Genomic DNA, 13398 nt, shown 5'->3' on the forward strand with positions numbered 1-13398 from the left:
TTTTCTTCAATTTTTTTATAAAATGGTAAGTTTGTTAAAACTGAATCTTTTCTCAAACTGTTGCAGTTCCAACGAAGCTGCATTTTCTGATGCTAAAGATTTCATCAAAAAATTTCCCAACCAACTCTACTGATGAACAAATAATCAATAGGCATCAAAATATCCCCAAATCAACACCCTAAAGTCTGAGAAAGTACAATTATGTTCCTCAAAACATGTAAGCACAAAACTAAAGCAGTGACTTCCTTAACTTAGAATCTGATCTTGCAAATATTTTATGGTTATCTTCGCTCACAAGAGCGGCAGCAAGAGCCAGGAGTATTAGTAATACCTCTCAACTCGTCAAGGCTCAAATGCCAACCATAGACCCCAATGTGTGTTTCCCAGCAGTTGAAAATCCTGTTCGATTTCTTGCTTTGATGCAAGTCACTCTTTTTATAACCTCAGTTTCATGGTTCTTCCTGTGATGTAAGTAATTTTCAATAATGAAAGCATGGGCACACAAATTTGCGTGGAAGGAGGGCAACTTTGCGACTCAGTGAATGACATCTCTCAAAATGAGGTATATTTGGAGAGTAATTGTGGTGTTACCTTAGCACCTCAAGGCCTCAACCACAATTAGGACCACATTGTGCAAGGCAGTGTACAAACACAGGAAGTGAGAGTCTCTGTGCCTAAATAGATAACAAGGAAAAAGAGTGCTGTTATCTCTTTTACTAAAGAGTAACAGAGGCACAAAAAATTAGTGGCTGTATTCACAAGGACTTAGGCACCTAACTGGCATCTTAGGCACCTAAATCCCACTGGGATTCACAAAACCCCTGTTCAGAAGCCCCCAAACCCCGTAGGTGCCTAGAATTGTTTGGCATCTACATGTTTGCAGTAGGAGTTCCCTACGCACCTATATTTATGCCTTTAAGCACACACACAGTGCAGCCCCACACCAGGTATCATGACACCTAAGCACCAGACTGATTCACAAACCACGAGAAGATAGGCATTCCTCTGCTTAACTCACCTGCAGGGCCCGATCTGGTAAGCATATTCAGATCTCATTTACTGGATTGGGCCCCTCTAGAAAAGCTTACGAAAAATGGCAGGAAGGGGTGGATCAACTCCCTCATAACTTTTAGCCCAGCGGTTAGGATATTAACATGGGGGGAGATGCTGGTTCGAGTCCCCTTTCCACCTGAGGGGGAAGAAGGGATTTAAATTAGGATTTTCCACCTCTTAAGTGAGTGCCGTAGCCATTGGACTACAGGATGTTCTAACGTGGGACTCCTGTTATGCTGTTCCACTGTGGATAAATAATATAACAAGTCAATAGAGCAGGGTGTCCTCACTTCTTGCTCAAATGGCATAGGCACCTACTGCCAAGAGGGTTCTCAGCTGAGAATCCCAAGCACAGGTAGATGCCTCCCTGCAGCCCAGTCTTAGCTCCTATCTCTGAGAAGGGGGGGCTTAGCACACACCCTTCAGCTTGGCACCTCCTATTGGCTAGGTTTGGTAAAAGGTGTCACCAAGTGTGCTGGCTTTTGAGAATGGCATTCTGAGGCTCCTCTCTCCCCACATTCATTGTACAGGAGCTAAGGCACCTAACACAGTGAATCTGTGTGAATCTCAGTGATTTTCTCAGAACCTAAAAGATTGTGATACTGGGAGTCACCATGCCTGTGTTTCTCTGGGAATCTAACCCTGAGTGACTTGACCAAGGTCACACAGGAAATCTGTAGCAGAGCTGGGAATTTAACCCAGGTCTCATGAAACCTAATGCAAACTTAATCTCAAGACCATCCTCCCTCTTAGCATTGCACACTGGAATGACCCTTTAGTAAGAGGTGTCCTTCATATTCCTAAAGGAGATTTTTTTTCTCTTGTGTCTCACTGATCTCCAAGTATGGTAGGGCAGGTGAGCTGCTTGAAAATGTTTATGGGACAAGTTCAATAATGAAGCAACTATGTCTGAGTATTTTTTATATACCATTGGAGCCAAGGATGATGAAGTCTCTAATAAAGCAGCTGACTGCTATAAAAGTCTCATTTTTGGAGGGGATTACTACTATTATAACATGTATTTGATAGTGCCTTAAACTGGAACAGCTGCACAGGAATATCTTTTCCTTGACGGTTAGCAACCATTTTCCCCATGGATCAGAATGCAAGAATGTGTCATTTCAGATGTTTGGAATTTCCTGTAGTAACAACTGTATTAGATTAGAGTTCTGTGTTATGCAAATTAGAGTAGATTGTTGCTGCTGTTTCACAACCAACTGGCTCACACTGTAGCTCTATGAATTCATGATCTGTTGTAATTCACCTCAAGCATTGTGTGAAATATGAATCTATGTATCACATTTTGAGAAACAGGAAATGAAGAAGGATGAAATAGGATACATGGTTTACAGTAGAACATATCTTGATTTTCAGTGGTGCTGAGCACCTGCAGTTCCTGCTGACTTCAAATAGAGTTGCAGGTAATTAGCATCTTTCAAAATCATGCTCATAGTGTATACATCATTTTATGGAACACTCATTTCACAGCAGATATGTAATGTTGTGTAAAATAGTTAAGTAAATGGTAAGTGCCTTATAAATAAAGACATACATGCTCATTTCTGTCCTTTAAATCCTATTCAGTGTAATTTTCAATAAATGATATGAGCACCTACTGCAAGTACTTTGGAATTATGACATTCACCAACCTCTTCTCTATGTACCTCCCCTCACTTAAAATTTTATATTGTAATGATGCATCTAACTGCCACTTTTATATTGATGAAGCACGTTGTAAGAACTGCACAAATAGAGGAATCATTTTTCTACTAGTATTTATTCAAATTCAAAAGCCAGATTTATATATGATCATTTTTGTAATGATTTCATGGTCATCTTTTTTGCACATATTCCAGCATTACTAGCATTCATACTAGCGTAAAGGGAACGCTTCGCTCACATGCTTCAGATTTTTGCCAAAAGTAAATTTATACACATGATTTTAAATGTCAGAAATACTTGATTTGCAAATTCTAAATCAAACTCCTGAAGATGTGTGCTGCATTGATTAGTTACATAAAATCAATCAGGAAGAATAAAGAATACCTCAGGACATAAACACCACACCACAAATTGTGAACATTCAGAATTTACAGAGATAATCTATAAAACAAGAATTATTCATTGATTATATTTGGGAATCAATTAATTTGGGAATTTTTGGATCCCTTTACAGACAGCAAACAGGAAAAAACAACAAATTCAACAACTTATTCATTGTCAATTCTTACTTCGCTTTACCAAAAAGACCTAGCTTTTTTAAAGCTTTCACTCATCTATTTCTGCACCCTCCCTGCACTTGTGTTTAAAACATCAACATTGAGCACCATCTTCACTTTATTCATTTATACTATAAATGTAAGTATGCTTCTTCTTAGCAAGGGAAGTGCCCTAACACACTTCTCTGGTGTTCCTCTCCCCATCCTCAACTCAGTCCTACTTTCACTTCTCAGCTCTGATCTTCAAGTCATCCTCAAACTTTTTTGCATAGATTGGATATTTATCCATAACACACACTACAGAACTACAAGATAATGCAAGAGCAGTGATTCAAGCAAAAGTACCAATTTCACTAAAGGCTAGACTGAAAATTGAGTTGAACCAAATGATAGAAAACGCTATCATTTTCATCTCACTTTACTACACTCTGCAAATCTGCCTACTATCACCTCTGCAACAGTGGTCGCATCTACCATTAGCTTGACACTCACTCTGATGATCTCTCCTTCATGCATTTGTCACTTCATGCCTTGATTACTGCAACTCCCTCCTTTTATGGCCTCACAAAGTCATCCATATCCAAACTCCTGTGTGTTCAGAATACTGCAGAACAGCTTCTCCCCTGTTACATGCAAACACTATAATATAATCCCTGTCACAAGAAAATGAATTACTGATGGGTTTCTCCATGTCTAATAAAAATTTGGAATTACTGAGGTAATAAAAAAAAGAGTCTGTATGCCACTTAACTGAACCCTCAGTCCAACTCATTTTCTTCCTGAAAATATGTATTAAACTCTCAGGTAAAACTAAGTTTTTTATTGAGAACACTGACTTATTGATCTATCTCCTTTGCCGGCTTTTCCCTTGCCACTGCAATATTCTGGTAACAATCAGAAAATCTGAGTCTGTTCTTAGACCTCCCCCCCTCCACGCTTTTTTTTTTTTTAATAAAGTCAATTTACTACTAGTGAAATGTACTAGACTGACAGCACTGGAAATTGAAACTCTCTAACAGAGAGGTAGTTCAGTCTCCATGCTCATTCAGTCTTTGGCTTCTGATGAAACTGGAAAGAAGGACGCCAATTAATTCCAGATGAGGTGCTGGCTTTTTGTAATGTGGACAGCTGTCCACTGGAAAATGGACTGAGTTCATGGACTCATTTCACATAATCTGGTTAACAGCTATGTGGTAATTATTTTTTGATCCTTATCCAACCTAGATCGTGCTTGAAACAAAAACCTACAGGTCAAAGACTTCACATTTGGTATCACTTTTTGAGCTATCAATTCTGTCAGGGAAATACACAGTTATGCAAACATTGGGCCTAGTTCTGCAAAAACTTGTGTGAGAGAGTAACTTTTATTCATGAGAATAATCTCATTGAATTCAATGAGACTATTCATAGTAAGTGTTTGCAGAGATGTGCCCAAGGCTTTGCACAGTTAATAGTAGTATTATGTAACATACAAGGTGTCTAGCATATTTTTAGTTGCATATACGTGAATCAGGCACTCAGGATATAATGCTCAGAATAAGATCTCTAAATATTTCAGAAGGCAAAGTACATAGTACAGCACTTGAGGAGCAAGTAAAAACTTCAGAACCATCCTAATAAGTCAACCCAGTGATCCATATATAGCAGTATCATATATCTAACTATAGCCAATACCAAATGTTTCTGATGAAAGTATGAACCCTCACAGTGAATCATTTCTTGACATACTATATTATTGGGGCAGATTTCTTCCTGATCTAGTCTGCTATGTCAGCATCTGCACTGAAGCATGAAAGCTGATAATTATCTATCCTTCCTTGTGTACACAGATCTTCTAAACGTGCTCAGGTAAGTAGTGCTTATTGACATGAATAATTCCATTCATTTCCATTACATGGGCAAGAGTTTGCAGGATTTGGTCATTCAGTTCCTTTTCCACAAAGATTTGTGCCTCACACAAGTCAAGTTTTAAATGGAGGATACAGCTCTCCTGGATAATACAGAAATTTGATCGGCAACCATCTAAAATGTTTGTTGCATGCAACTGGATACCCAGTTGCCTAGATCTCTCAGTTCCCCATATCCACTGTGAAATTAGACAGTGCCATGACACACTGGTGTGTCTTAATTATTGTACAAAGAAATCAACTAACTTAGTAATAGCTGACTGCAATTTTCTATATTATGAGGAAGCTTCCTTGTGGTGCCCATATTGTATTAGACACAAGACAAGACAGTATCAGAGCTATTAGGAAAACCATTAGGACTCCCTCATCCTTGGCCCTTGACCTGGTTAGTGTACACATTAGAGCAGGGTGAGGGGGCTCTAAATTGCACCTGCTGGCTGTAGTTCTCAAGGACCCCAGATGGAAACAAACAGAGCATGCTCCCATCACTAAAACACACCTCTCCAACCCTAGCATGCCCCATGTGTGGTGCTGATGCAGGTATAGGAAACTGCTCCTCCAGATTCTGCATCTTCTGGGGCCTCCTTCCCTCTGGGAAAATTCCCAGCCGGTTAATTGTGAGAGATTTATATTCCCCTTGTGCTGCTCAGGTGATATGCAGGAAGAAGAGCAGAGCAGAGAATCTGCTTTATATACACACACACACACACACATATATATATACATACACACACACACACACAAATTGTTTTATAAAATGTGGTAAAAAAATACATACTTTTACCATTACGGGATCATATTTAAAAGTGTGAAACCCATTCTGCCACTGTTGCTTCCTGCAACTACAGAGTCAGCAGAATTAAACCCAGAGGTTAGCATACTGACGTGTGTTTTAGAGGGATTTTTTGCTGAATACTGTTCATCCGGTGCCCCCATTATGCTATGTAGAAGGTTCACATGAAGAAAGATTTACACATGCAAGTTCCAAAATAAATATTTAAAAAATCAGCAATTCACTTTAGCCAGTTAAGAAAATGCACACACAAGTTCCTGCTCCAGTATGATTTCTGATCTGATTTGAAAATGAGCTAACTGGCATGTGAGTGACATTTCCTCCACAGATATGGACTGCAACACAGTAGTCCCCTCCTGAGTCAAGATTCCAGCCTGTCTTACAGTGGTGTGAATACAAAGTGACTCCCCCAGATCCAATGGAGTTGTGCTGTATTTTACAGCAGTATAATTCAAATCAGAGCATAGCCCCTGACATTCTTACAAAATGTTAACACAAAGATTCTGTGGTAGTTCACTAAACATTATGTGGATATGACATTGGGATAATACACTTTAGAAGTTCTAGTTAGAAAAGTCTGTAATGTCAGCACTGAAGTGTGACGGTTAATCTGTGTCAGTTGTCTTTGTTCTGCAAATTGCTTGATAGAGCAGTACAAATACCTCTATAAACGTGTTCACCCATTTCTGGCTAACCGGGGTTTTGATAGAATACATCACTTCCAGAAATGAGTACTAGGCTCAGTTCAGGAATGACATTTCTTCAAATATTAAGTCACTATATTATGGAACCAATGAGTCAACCTACTTGACATCCCAGAACTTTGAGGAAGAAGGGTAGTGTCTGATAATCTAGTGGTTTGGTGTTCACGATTTTAGAAGAAAATCACGTAATGAAATAATCTGAGCATCTCTACAATTATTCACACCTAACACCTTTTTCAGCTTCATCCATTACCAAGTTTAGATGATTTTATATATACACATACATGTATGAATAAGCCACTGAAACCAGAGGAATTTTACTTTATATGAGCTGCACAGGTATAACAAAATATTAATTTCCTTACCATATGACTTGACTGTTCTCTAACTGGTATTATCTGTCTGTTACTATTCATGTTACATTGTTAAACCCGATTTAGTAACTAAGAATAATGGCTCACTGTGCCTCAAAAGGCACAGCCCTGCACATTTGGTGCAGTGGGAATATCACCAGGACACACAATCACTCATGGAGATCTGAGGGAGCACAGCCACTGTACCACCATACTGGAAAGGGTAGCGTGTTCTTCTTTATGAGCCTGGCCATCTCTCATGGCTGGTGGTAAAGCCATGTAGCTGGACCTCTTCCTTACCCCTGGGCCCACCCCTTTATGGTGGAGATGCTACTAGTCAGGAGCAATCCTTGGCATTCAAGAAACTGCAAAGGCTGCTGTTGTACACAACTTCTCTCTCTTTCCCCAGGAGTCAGACACTGCCTCACCCTAAATCAGTCTGCTAGTGCAATGCAAGCACTAACATAGAAGATGGATTTGCTGGATCGCTAATGAACTCAGATTTCAATAATTCAAGTCAACTATCCTCAGTTTGGTGAGCAGATCAGATGTTTGCTAATACCATATATTCAAGTATTTGAGAACATTTAGCAAACTCAAACACAGTTACTTCAAGAGCAGTAAGATCTGTCTCAGGTAAAATCACTTCCAGTGATTGATAGCTGAAGCACTCTAGAGAAGAATGAAATCTGTACAGCAAAATGCTTTTACTTACTGGACCTTGAGGACTGTTCCTGGCACTGGAAGCCAAAGCCACATGGTCAGATTTATAGTCCTGAAAAGAGGGAGGGAGGGAGGGAAAGAGATTAAACAGAATATTTAGTACTTTACTTAACAAGAATTACAATCAGCAAAAAGTACATTGCAAAGCAGAGCTCAGAACCCACGCTCAGGGAAGAAGCTATTGATAAATACTATTAATTTCAGTTATAGCCATACCTATTCATTTTAGGTACTTGTATGGCTCACATTACCTTAGTATCTCAGTGCCTTTTAAAAAAATATAGCTATCGTCACGACATCTCTGTGAGGCAAGGCAGTACCACTATCCCAATTGTACAGATGGGGAACAGAGAGACTAAGTGATTTTCCCAAGGTCTCACACGAAGTCTGTGGCAGACCAAGAAACTGAACCACGGTTTCCTGAATCCCAGGCTAGTAACAAAACCATATAATCCTCTATCATGTGATGTATTGATATAGTATTATATTAGTACTAAAACCTGTATTAATTTTGTATTCATAATTAACTCATAACTCAAAGTTTGCACTTAAATTAGTTGCAAAGAATATTGTGCAAACTAATTTGTTTTACTTATGACGCTGAACACAATGTGTGACCATAAAACTAAAATAAAATACTCTCAATCCTTATATTTATTCCAACTTGAGGAGTCGTGTCTCATCCCAATGAGAATGGTTCAGAACAAAGTTACCTCCACATCACTATCTTCCAGGACACAGTAAGTGACTTCTTTTTTTAAACTTTACACAAAAAGTACTAATTTTTCCCCCTGTTCTGAGTTGTAACTTACCCATTTTTCACCTACCCACAAAATTATATCATAGAGTCCCTCTATGCCTCATTAGATACCATCTGACCCATTTCCTCTCCCTGTTGTATATAACTTCTGAATTTGCCTTACTAGGGTCAACGCTCTAGCGCTGTGCTGCTAGAAGTGACAAGTACAACAAGAAAAGCAACTAACAGGAAGGTCAAAAGGTGTAACTTAATGCAAGTAAATAATTCAGCATGTGAACTGATGGGGATGTGTAACCCACACACCTTTAGCTCATGCGGTAGAGGCTCATGCACTAAGCTCCAGACGTCCCCAGTTCAACAACTAGGGTCTGTCAGTGTTACAGATGCACATAAAAATGTAGTGATATGGTAAAAGCTTGTGGGACCTAAAATGACAGTGCTATAAGAGAGGAATCCTACTTTAACACACACCTTCTTCCAGGCACATAAATTATGTGAACAGACTCCTCGTTCAATAGTTGTATATAGGCTTAAGTGAATCTAACTGATTCTAAGGGAGTTCAGCTCTACCTGAAGGAATGCAAGTGAATCTGAATTACATCACCTTACCTGGCACTTGCAAATTTGGTCCAGAATCACTAGATTTCTTGGCTCGGAGCCTGGTTCCCACTGTAATTGCTTTATGTCTCCATGGTATGAAGGGGGCAGAATGACCCCAGAGAAACACCCCAAGCACACTGGGATAGTGTATGCTTCCCTACAGCCCTTAGCTTTGGGGTATGCTCAGGGTGGGAATAGGAATGGCCAGAACTACACTCTAGCAATTTGGGGCAGTAGAGCAGCCCACAGGCAAGCATCTAAGGCTACCATAAGTTACAGCAACCCCTGGTGCTGCTCTAAGATATACTAGGGACTACACTGGCTCTTGGAGTAGCCTAAAATGTGGAAAGGGAGGAAGAGAATGTTCCCTGGGTTCAATTCCCCACTTCACCTTCCTTTATCACCTTGAGTGAGTCACTTAGCATCTCTGTGCTTCAGTCCCTGGTCTGGAAAAGGGAATAATAGCCCTTCCCTATCTCATCAGAGTGCTGTGAAGATGAATACATTAATGATTGTGAGGCGCTACGACACTATAGTAATGGGGGCCATGTAAGTTCCTTAGATAGATTACTAGAAGTACTGAAGTTTCTAAATATGCACAAATTCCAGAAACCAAGGGGTTAATCAACTTAGGTATTCATTTATTTTTTGCAGTGAAGCATTAGAAAATGGTTTGCGTATTGTAATTCTGATCTGTTCTTTTATTAGCAATGCCTGTACACTTGTACTGATATTTTGAGTCAGACCCTCAGGGGCTAGTTTCCTGTCAGTAAGATTAGGTAGCATGCTGAAGTGAAGTGATGCAGCCAGTTTAAATGTTCAGGAATGAAAGTCTGATGAGCTGAAACTGGTGTGGGCCCAGTGAAGACGAGAGCTACTAGGTCTTGAAAAGATATTAAGCTTTTCATTCCACAGAGAACTTCTCCTATAAATTACGAAGTTTTGAAGTAGACCAAAATAACTAAACAATAACAAGCGATCTTGTATTTATAGGAGAATGTAGCATGGTTTAGTGGATGGAGCACAGTACAGGGGACGTTTGTTTCTAGTTCCATTGCTTCACTGGGTGACCTTGGATCATTTCACTTCGTGTCCCAGTTTTCCCACCAGTAAAATGAAGACAATCCACTTCCTTATCTCAATAGCGGTTTAATTCATTAATGTTTGTGAAGTAGGAAGAAATTGCTTGGAGGAAAGGCACCTAGAAATAAATGCAGTTTTGCTCCTGGAGCCTTGGAGAATTTATGGGTGGAAGGGTCAACATGGCCAATGGAATCAAGAACATTCTCACCATTCTTAACACTTCACCATTTAAATATCAAGGTATGCAAGAATACACTTTATGCAATTACTGTATTATAGTCTTCCTCTCTCTAGAGCCAGCATGCTAGTTGGCAGTCTGTAGCCATATTATTAAGAATGTGTGTGCATCCCAGTCAGTTTATATATTGTTTACACTTTGTACAACGTCTCCAGCTATAAAGTTACGAAACAGGGAAAGGAGCCTGACTACTCCCAAGAACACCAAACAAGACTGGAGACTAAGTCTTGCAGTCTGTTTCATTACATTTCTCACAGCCATGATGGATGTAAACAAGGAGATTATGGCTAACAGATTCTGATGTTTTCTTCGCATTTATTGACCCTTAATCCCCCTCCCTGCTTTCAATCACTCGACATCTTATCCTGTCATTTATTATCTGTTCTACCTTACGTTACTCAATGTCTCCATCCAGCTACCCTGCCACTCACCTTTTATCTTCACTCCTTTGTTAAGTACATAGGTTCTACCTTATTTGAACACACACACACACACACACACGCTGTATAATATATACCCATCTATTGAAATTCAGCATCTCCCTCCCTTCTAATTAGCTTTCTTCATTTCTTTATGGAGCAATCCTGCAGCAGGTTGCATGGTTGACCTTATTTTATAGTTTCAGAACTCTAAAATTTAGTGATCATAGGACAACCATTTTGCAAGTGTGTTGTAAGTGGTAAACTCCCCAAAAGAAGCAGATTGACAGAGCTAACAAAGAAAATAGATTTCACTTAGCTCATTCTGTGCTTTTCCAAATAGAAAATACATGAGTTTCACAACAATATTGTGTCATTATAACCTATATCTTACACAATGTAGATGCCATTTATTTTACATAGTGTATCTCAAATTACTATACAGATCTGTGAAACATGAACGAATTAAGATAATAAAAATGTTTGGACTGATGTTGCATATGTGATTTATATATATTATTGTGACAAAGCTCTGTCCTTGTCTCTAGGGGTCCCGCACTTCCTGGCGGATTTCACTAGCCTCAGAGGCTCACTGTGACCCTCCATGTAGCCCTTCTCTTTCTAGAGGCAAGGGTCACAGCCTACTGAGCCATTTTCAACATAAGCCAGCAAGGGAGGTAAGGAGAGGCTACTTTCCCTTGCACAGTCTCTGTTGTCTCCCAGTATCACTGATTAATTCAGAGGGGGAAGGAGGAGCCCTGACCCGCCCTCTACTCTGGGCTCCAGCCCAGTACCTTAATAGTATCAGCTATGGTAGCTGACCTTTTGGAAACAGGACACATACAATTCCCTGGGCCACTTCCCCACAGCAGCCCCCCACTTCCTCAATATCTCCTTCACCCTTACCTCAGGGCCTCCTTCCTTCTGCCTATTTTGGTTTATACTGCTCAGTTTACCCAACAGCACAGCTTCCTCCTACAGCTCCTGACACACACCCACCTGACTAACTGGGAGGCTTTTAACCAGTTTCAGACAGCCCCTGTTTGGCTTCAGGTGTCCCAATCAACCTAGCTGTCTTCCCTGCCTTCTGGAAAGATCTTAATTGGCCCCAGGTGTCTTAATTGACCTGGAGCAGCTGCCACTTCCTTATCCTGGTAACAGGGATTTGTTTAACCTGTAGCTAATATATCTATCTCCCACTACTTTACTGTAGCCATCTGGCCTTGCCCTATCACAATTATATATATCTCTGTATTTATAGGGAGAGAGAGATAGCGCAAGATCGTGAGCATAACACACATACTTGGAAGACTGCTGTGCCTTATGTGTTTTTACATATGTTAGTAGTGATAAGGCTGGGCATGCAGAGCCAGAAAATAAAACCGGTGAGGCCCTCCAGGCAGTGGCTATCTATTGTAGGTACCCAATTCTCCCCAAACAGTCCCTTGGCCCTGAAGGGTAATAAACAACATTCTCAAAAACAGATAAGGGAAAATGTGGTAGGCTACCCTGAGTATGCCCAACAGCACACTAGGGCTTGACCCTAGTTCCAGGTCCCTGGTCAAGAAATATCCTTCATTTTTCCCTTGATCCCCTCTCTCCAATTCCTTTTGAAGTAGATGGAGACAATTACTGATTCTCAGCAGCTGACTCCACACATCCCCTGCAGTAAGAATATATAGTTGTGGCTTTTGGTGGACAAGCTTTCCTTCCATCCCCCGCAGGATGATCATAATAAATTCCACATATAAACCATTTTCCTGTACACAGTGCCATGTAGTACGATCCATATCTGAAACAAGCTACTGTTCTAGTCATGGGTCAACAGGACCACTTTCAGACATGTTCATAGGAGTCAGGAGCCAATGTAAATAATGCCTCACCTACAACCAGGATTGGTCAAATATTATGCTATTTACATGTCATTTATATGTGAATACTATATATTCTTGTTTGACCTGGATTCTTACAGGAAATTGAGCCTACAGCCATGTGTTTGACCCTACATAACAAAAGGATAACCCCAGTTTTTTCTTCTCACTATACAGAGTGTATACTGTGACGTTATCAGCACCTCTTCCAGGCAATGCCTCTCCTGTCCCCATTATTCCCTTACTCATTTCTATTTTGTGATGGTTTCTGCCTCGTATTTGAAGATGGAATCACACCAGCCACTCCCACATTTTTATCAGGGCCTAGTCTGTGTTGCACCGGGCAGCTATGCTGTCTACCCATCAGCCTCTCTTTCCAGATGTCATGTACGATTTCCTTCGCTACCCATCTGCCTTTACATCAGTCAGGAAACACCATTAAAATGCTCACTGAGATGCTTATACAGGACACATCCTTCCCCACACCCCTCCAAAAGAAAATTCAATGTAAATGTCAGCCCCCAGACTCAGCCATCCATTCTTCTGCCTTTAATATGAGGAATAAATTTTGTCTCTCTCTTCCCAGGTGTTAAAAATCCGAGCTCTCCCTGAGGCTAAGAAATCAATGCAAGACAGACCCATACTTTTTTCCCCCTTGGAACACTACCACTTCCA

The 13398-nt window shown here is 40.3% G+C and overlaps 1 protein-coding gene across 12 annotated transcripts in view; it reads right to left on the reverse strand.

Moving 5' to 3' along the window:
* Positions 1-13398, reverse strand: part of RBFOX1 (RNA binding fox-1 homolog 1) — a 2406891-nt gene that overhangs the window by 2006395 nt on the left and 387098 nt on the right. For all 12 annotated transcript variants that reach the window (XM_074965499.1, XM_074965501.1, XM_074965500.1 and 9 more), the window contains exon 2: positions 7745-7804. In XM_074965499.1, coding sequence (XP_074821600.1) covers positions 7745-7804 — 60 coding nt within the window. The remainder of the gene's footprint in view (positions 1-7744; positions 7805-13398) is intronic.

Source organism: Natator depressus, chromosome 10 (assembly GCF_965152275.1).
Source record: "Natator depressus isolate rNatDep1 chromosome 10, rNatDep2.hap1, whole genome shotgun sequence".
Classification (NCBI taxonomy): Eukaryota; Metazoa; Chordata; order Testudines; family Cheloniidae; genus Natator; species Natator depressus.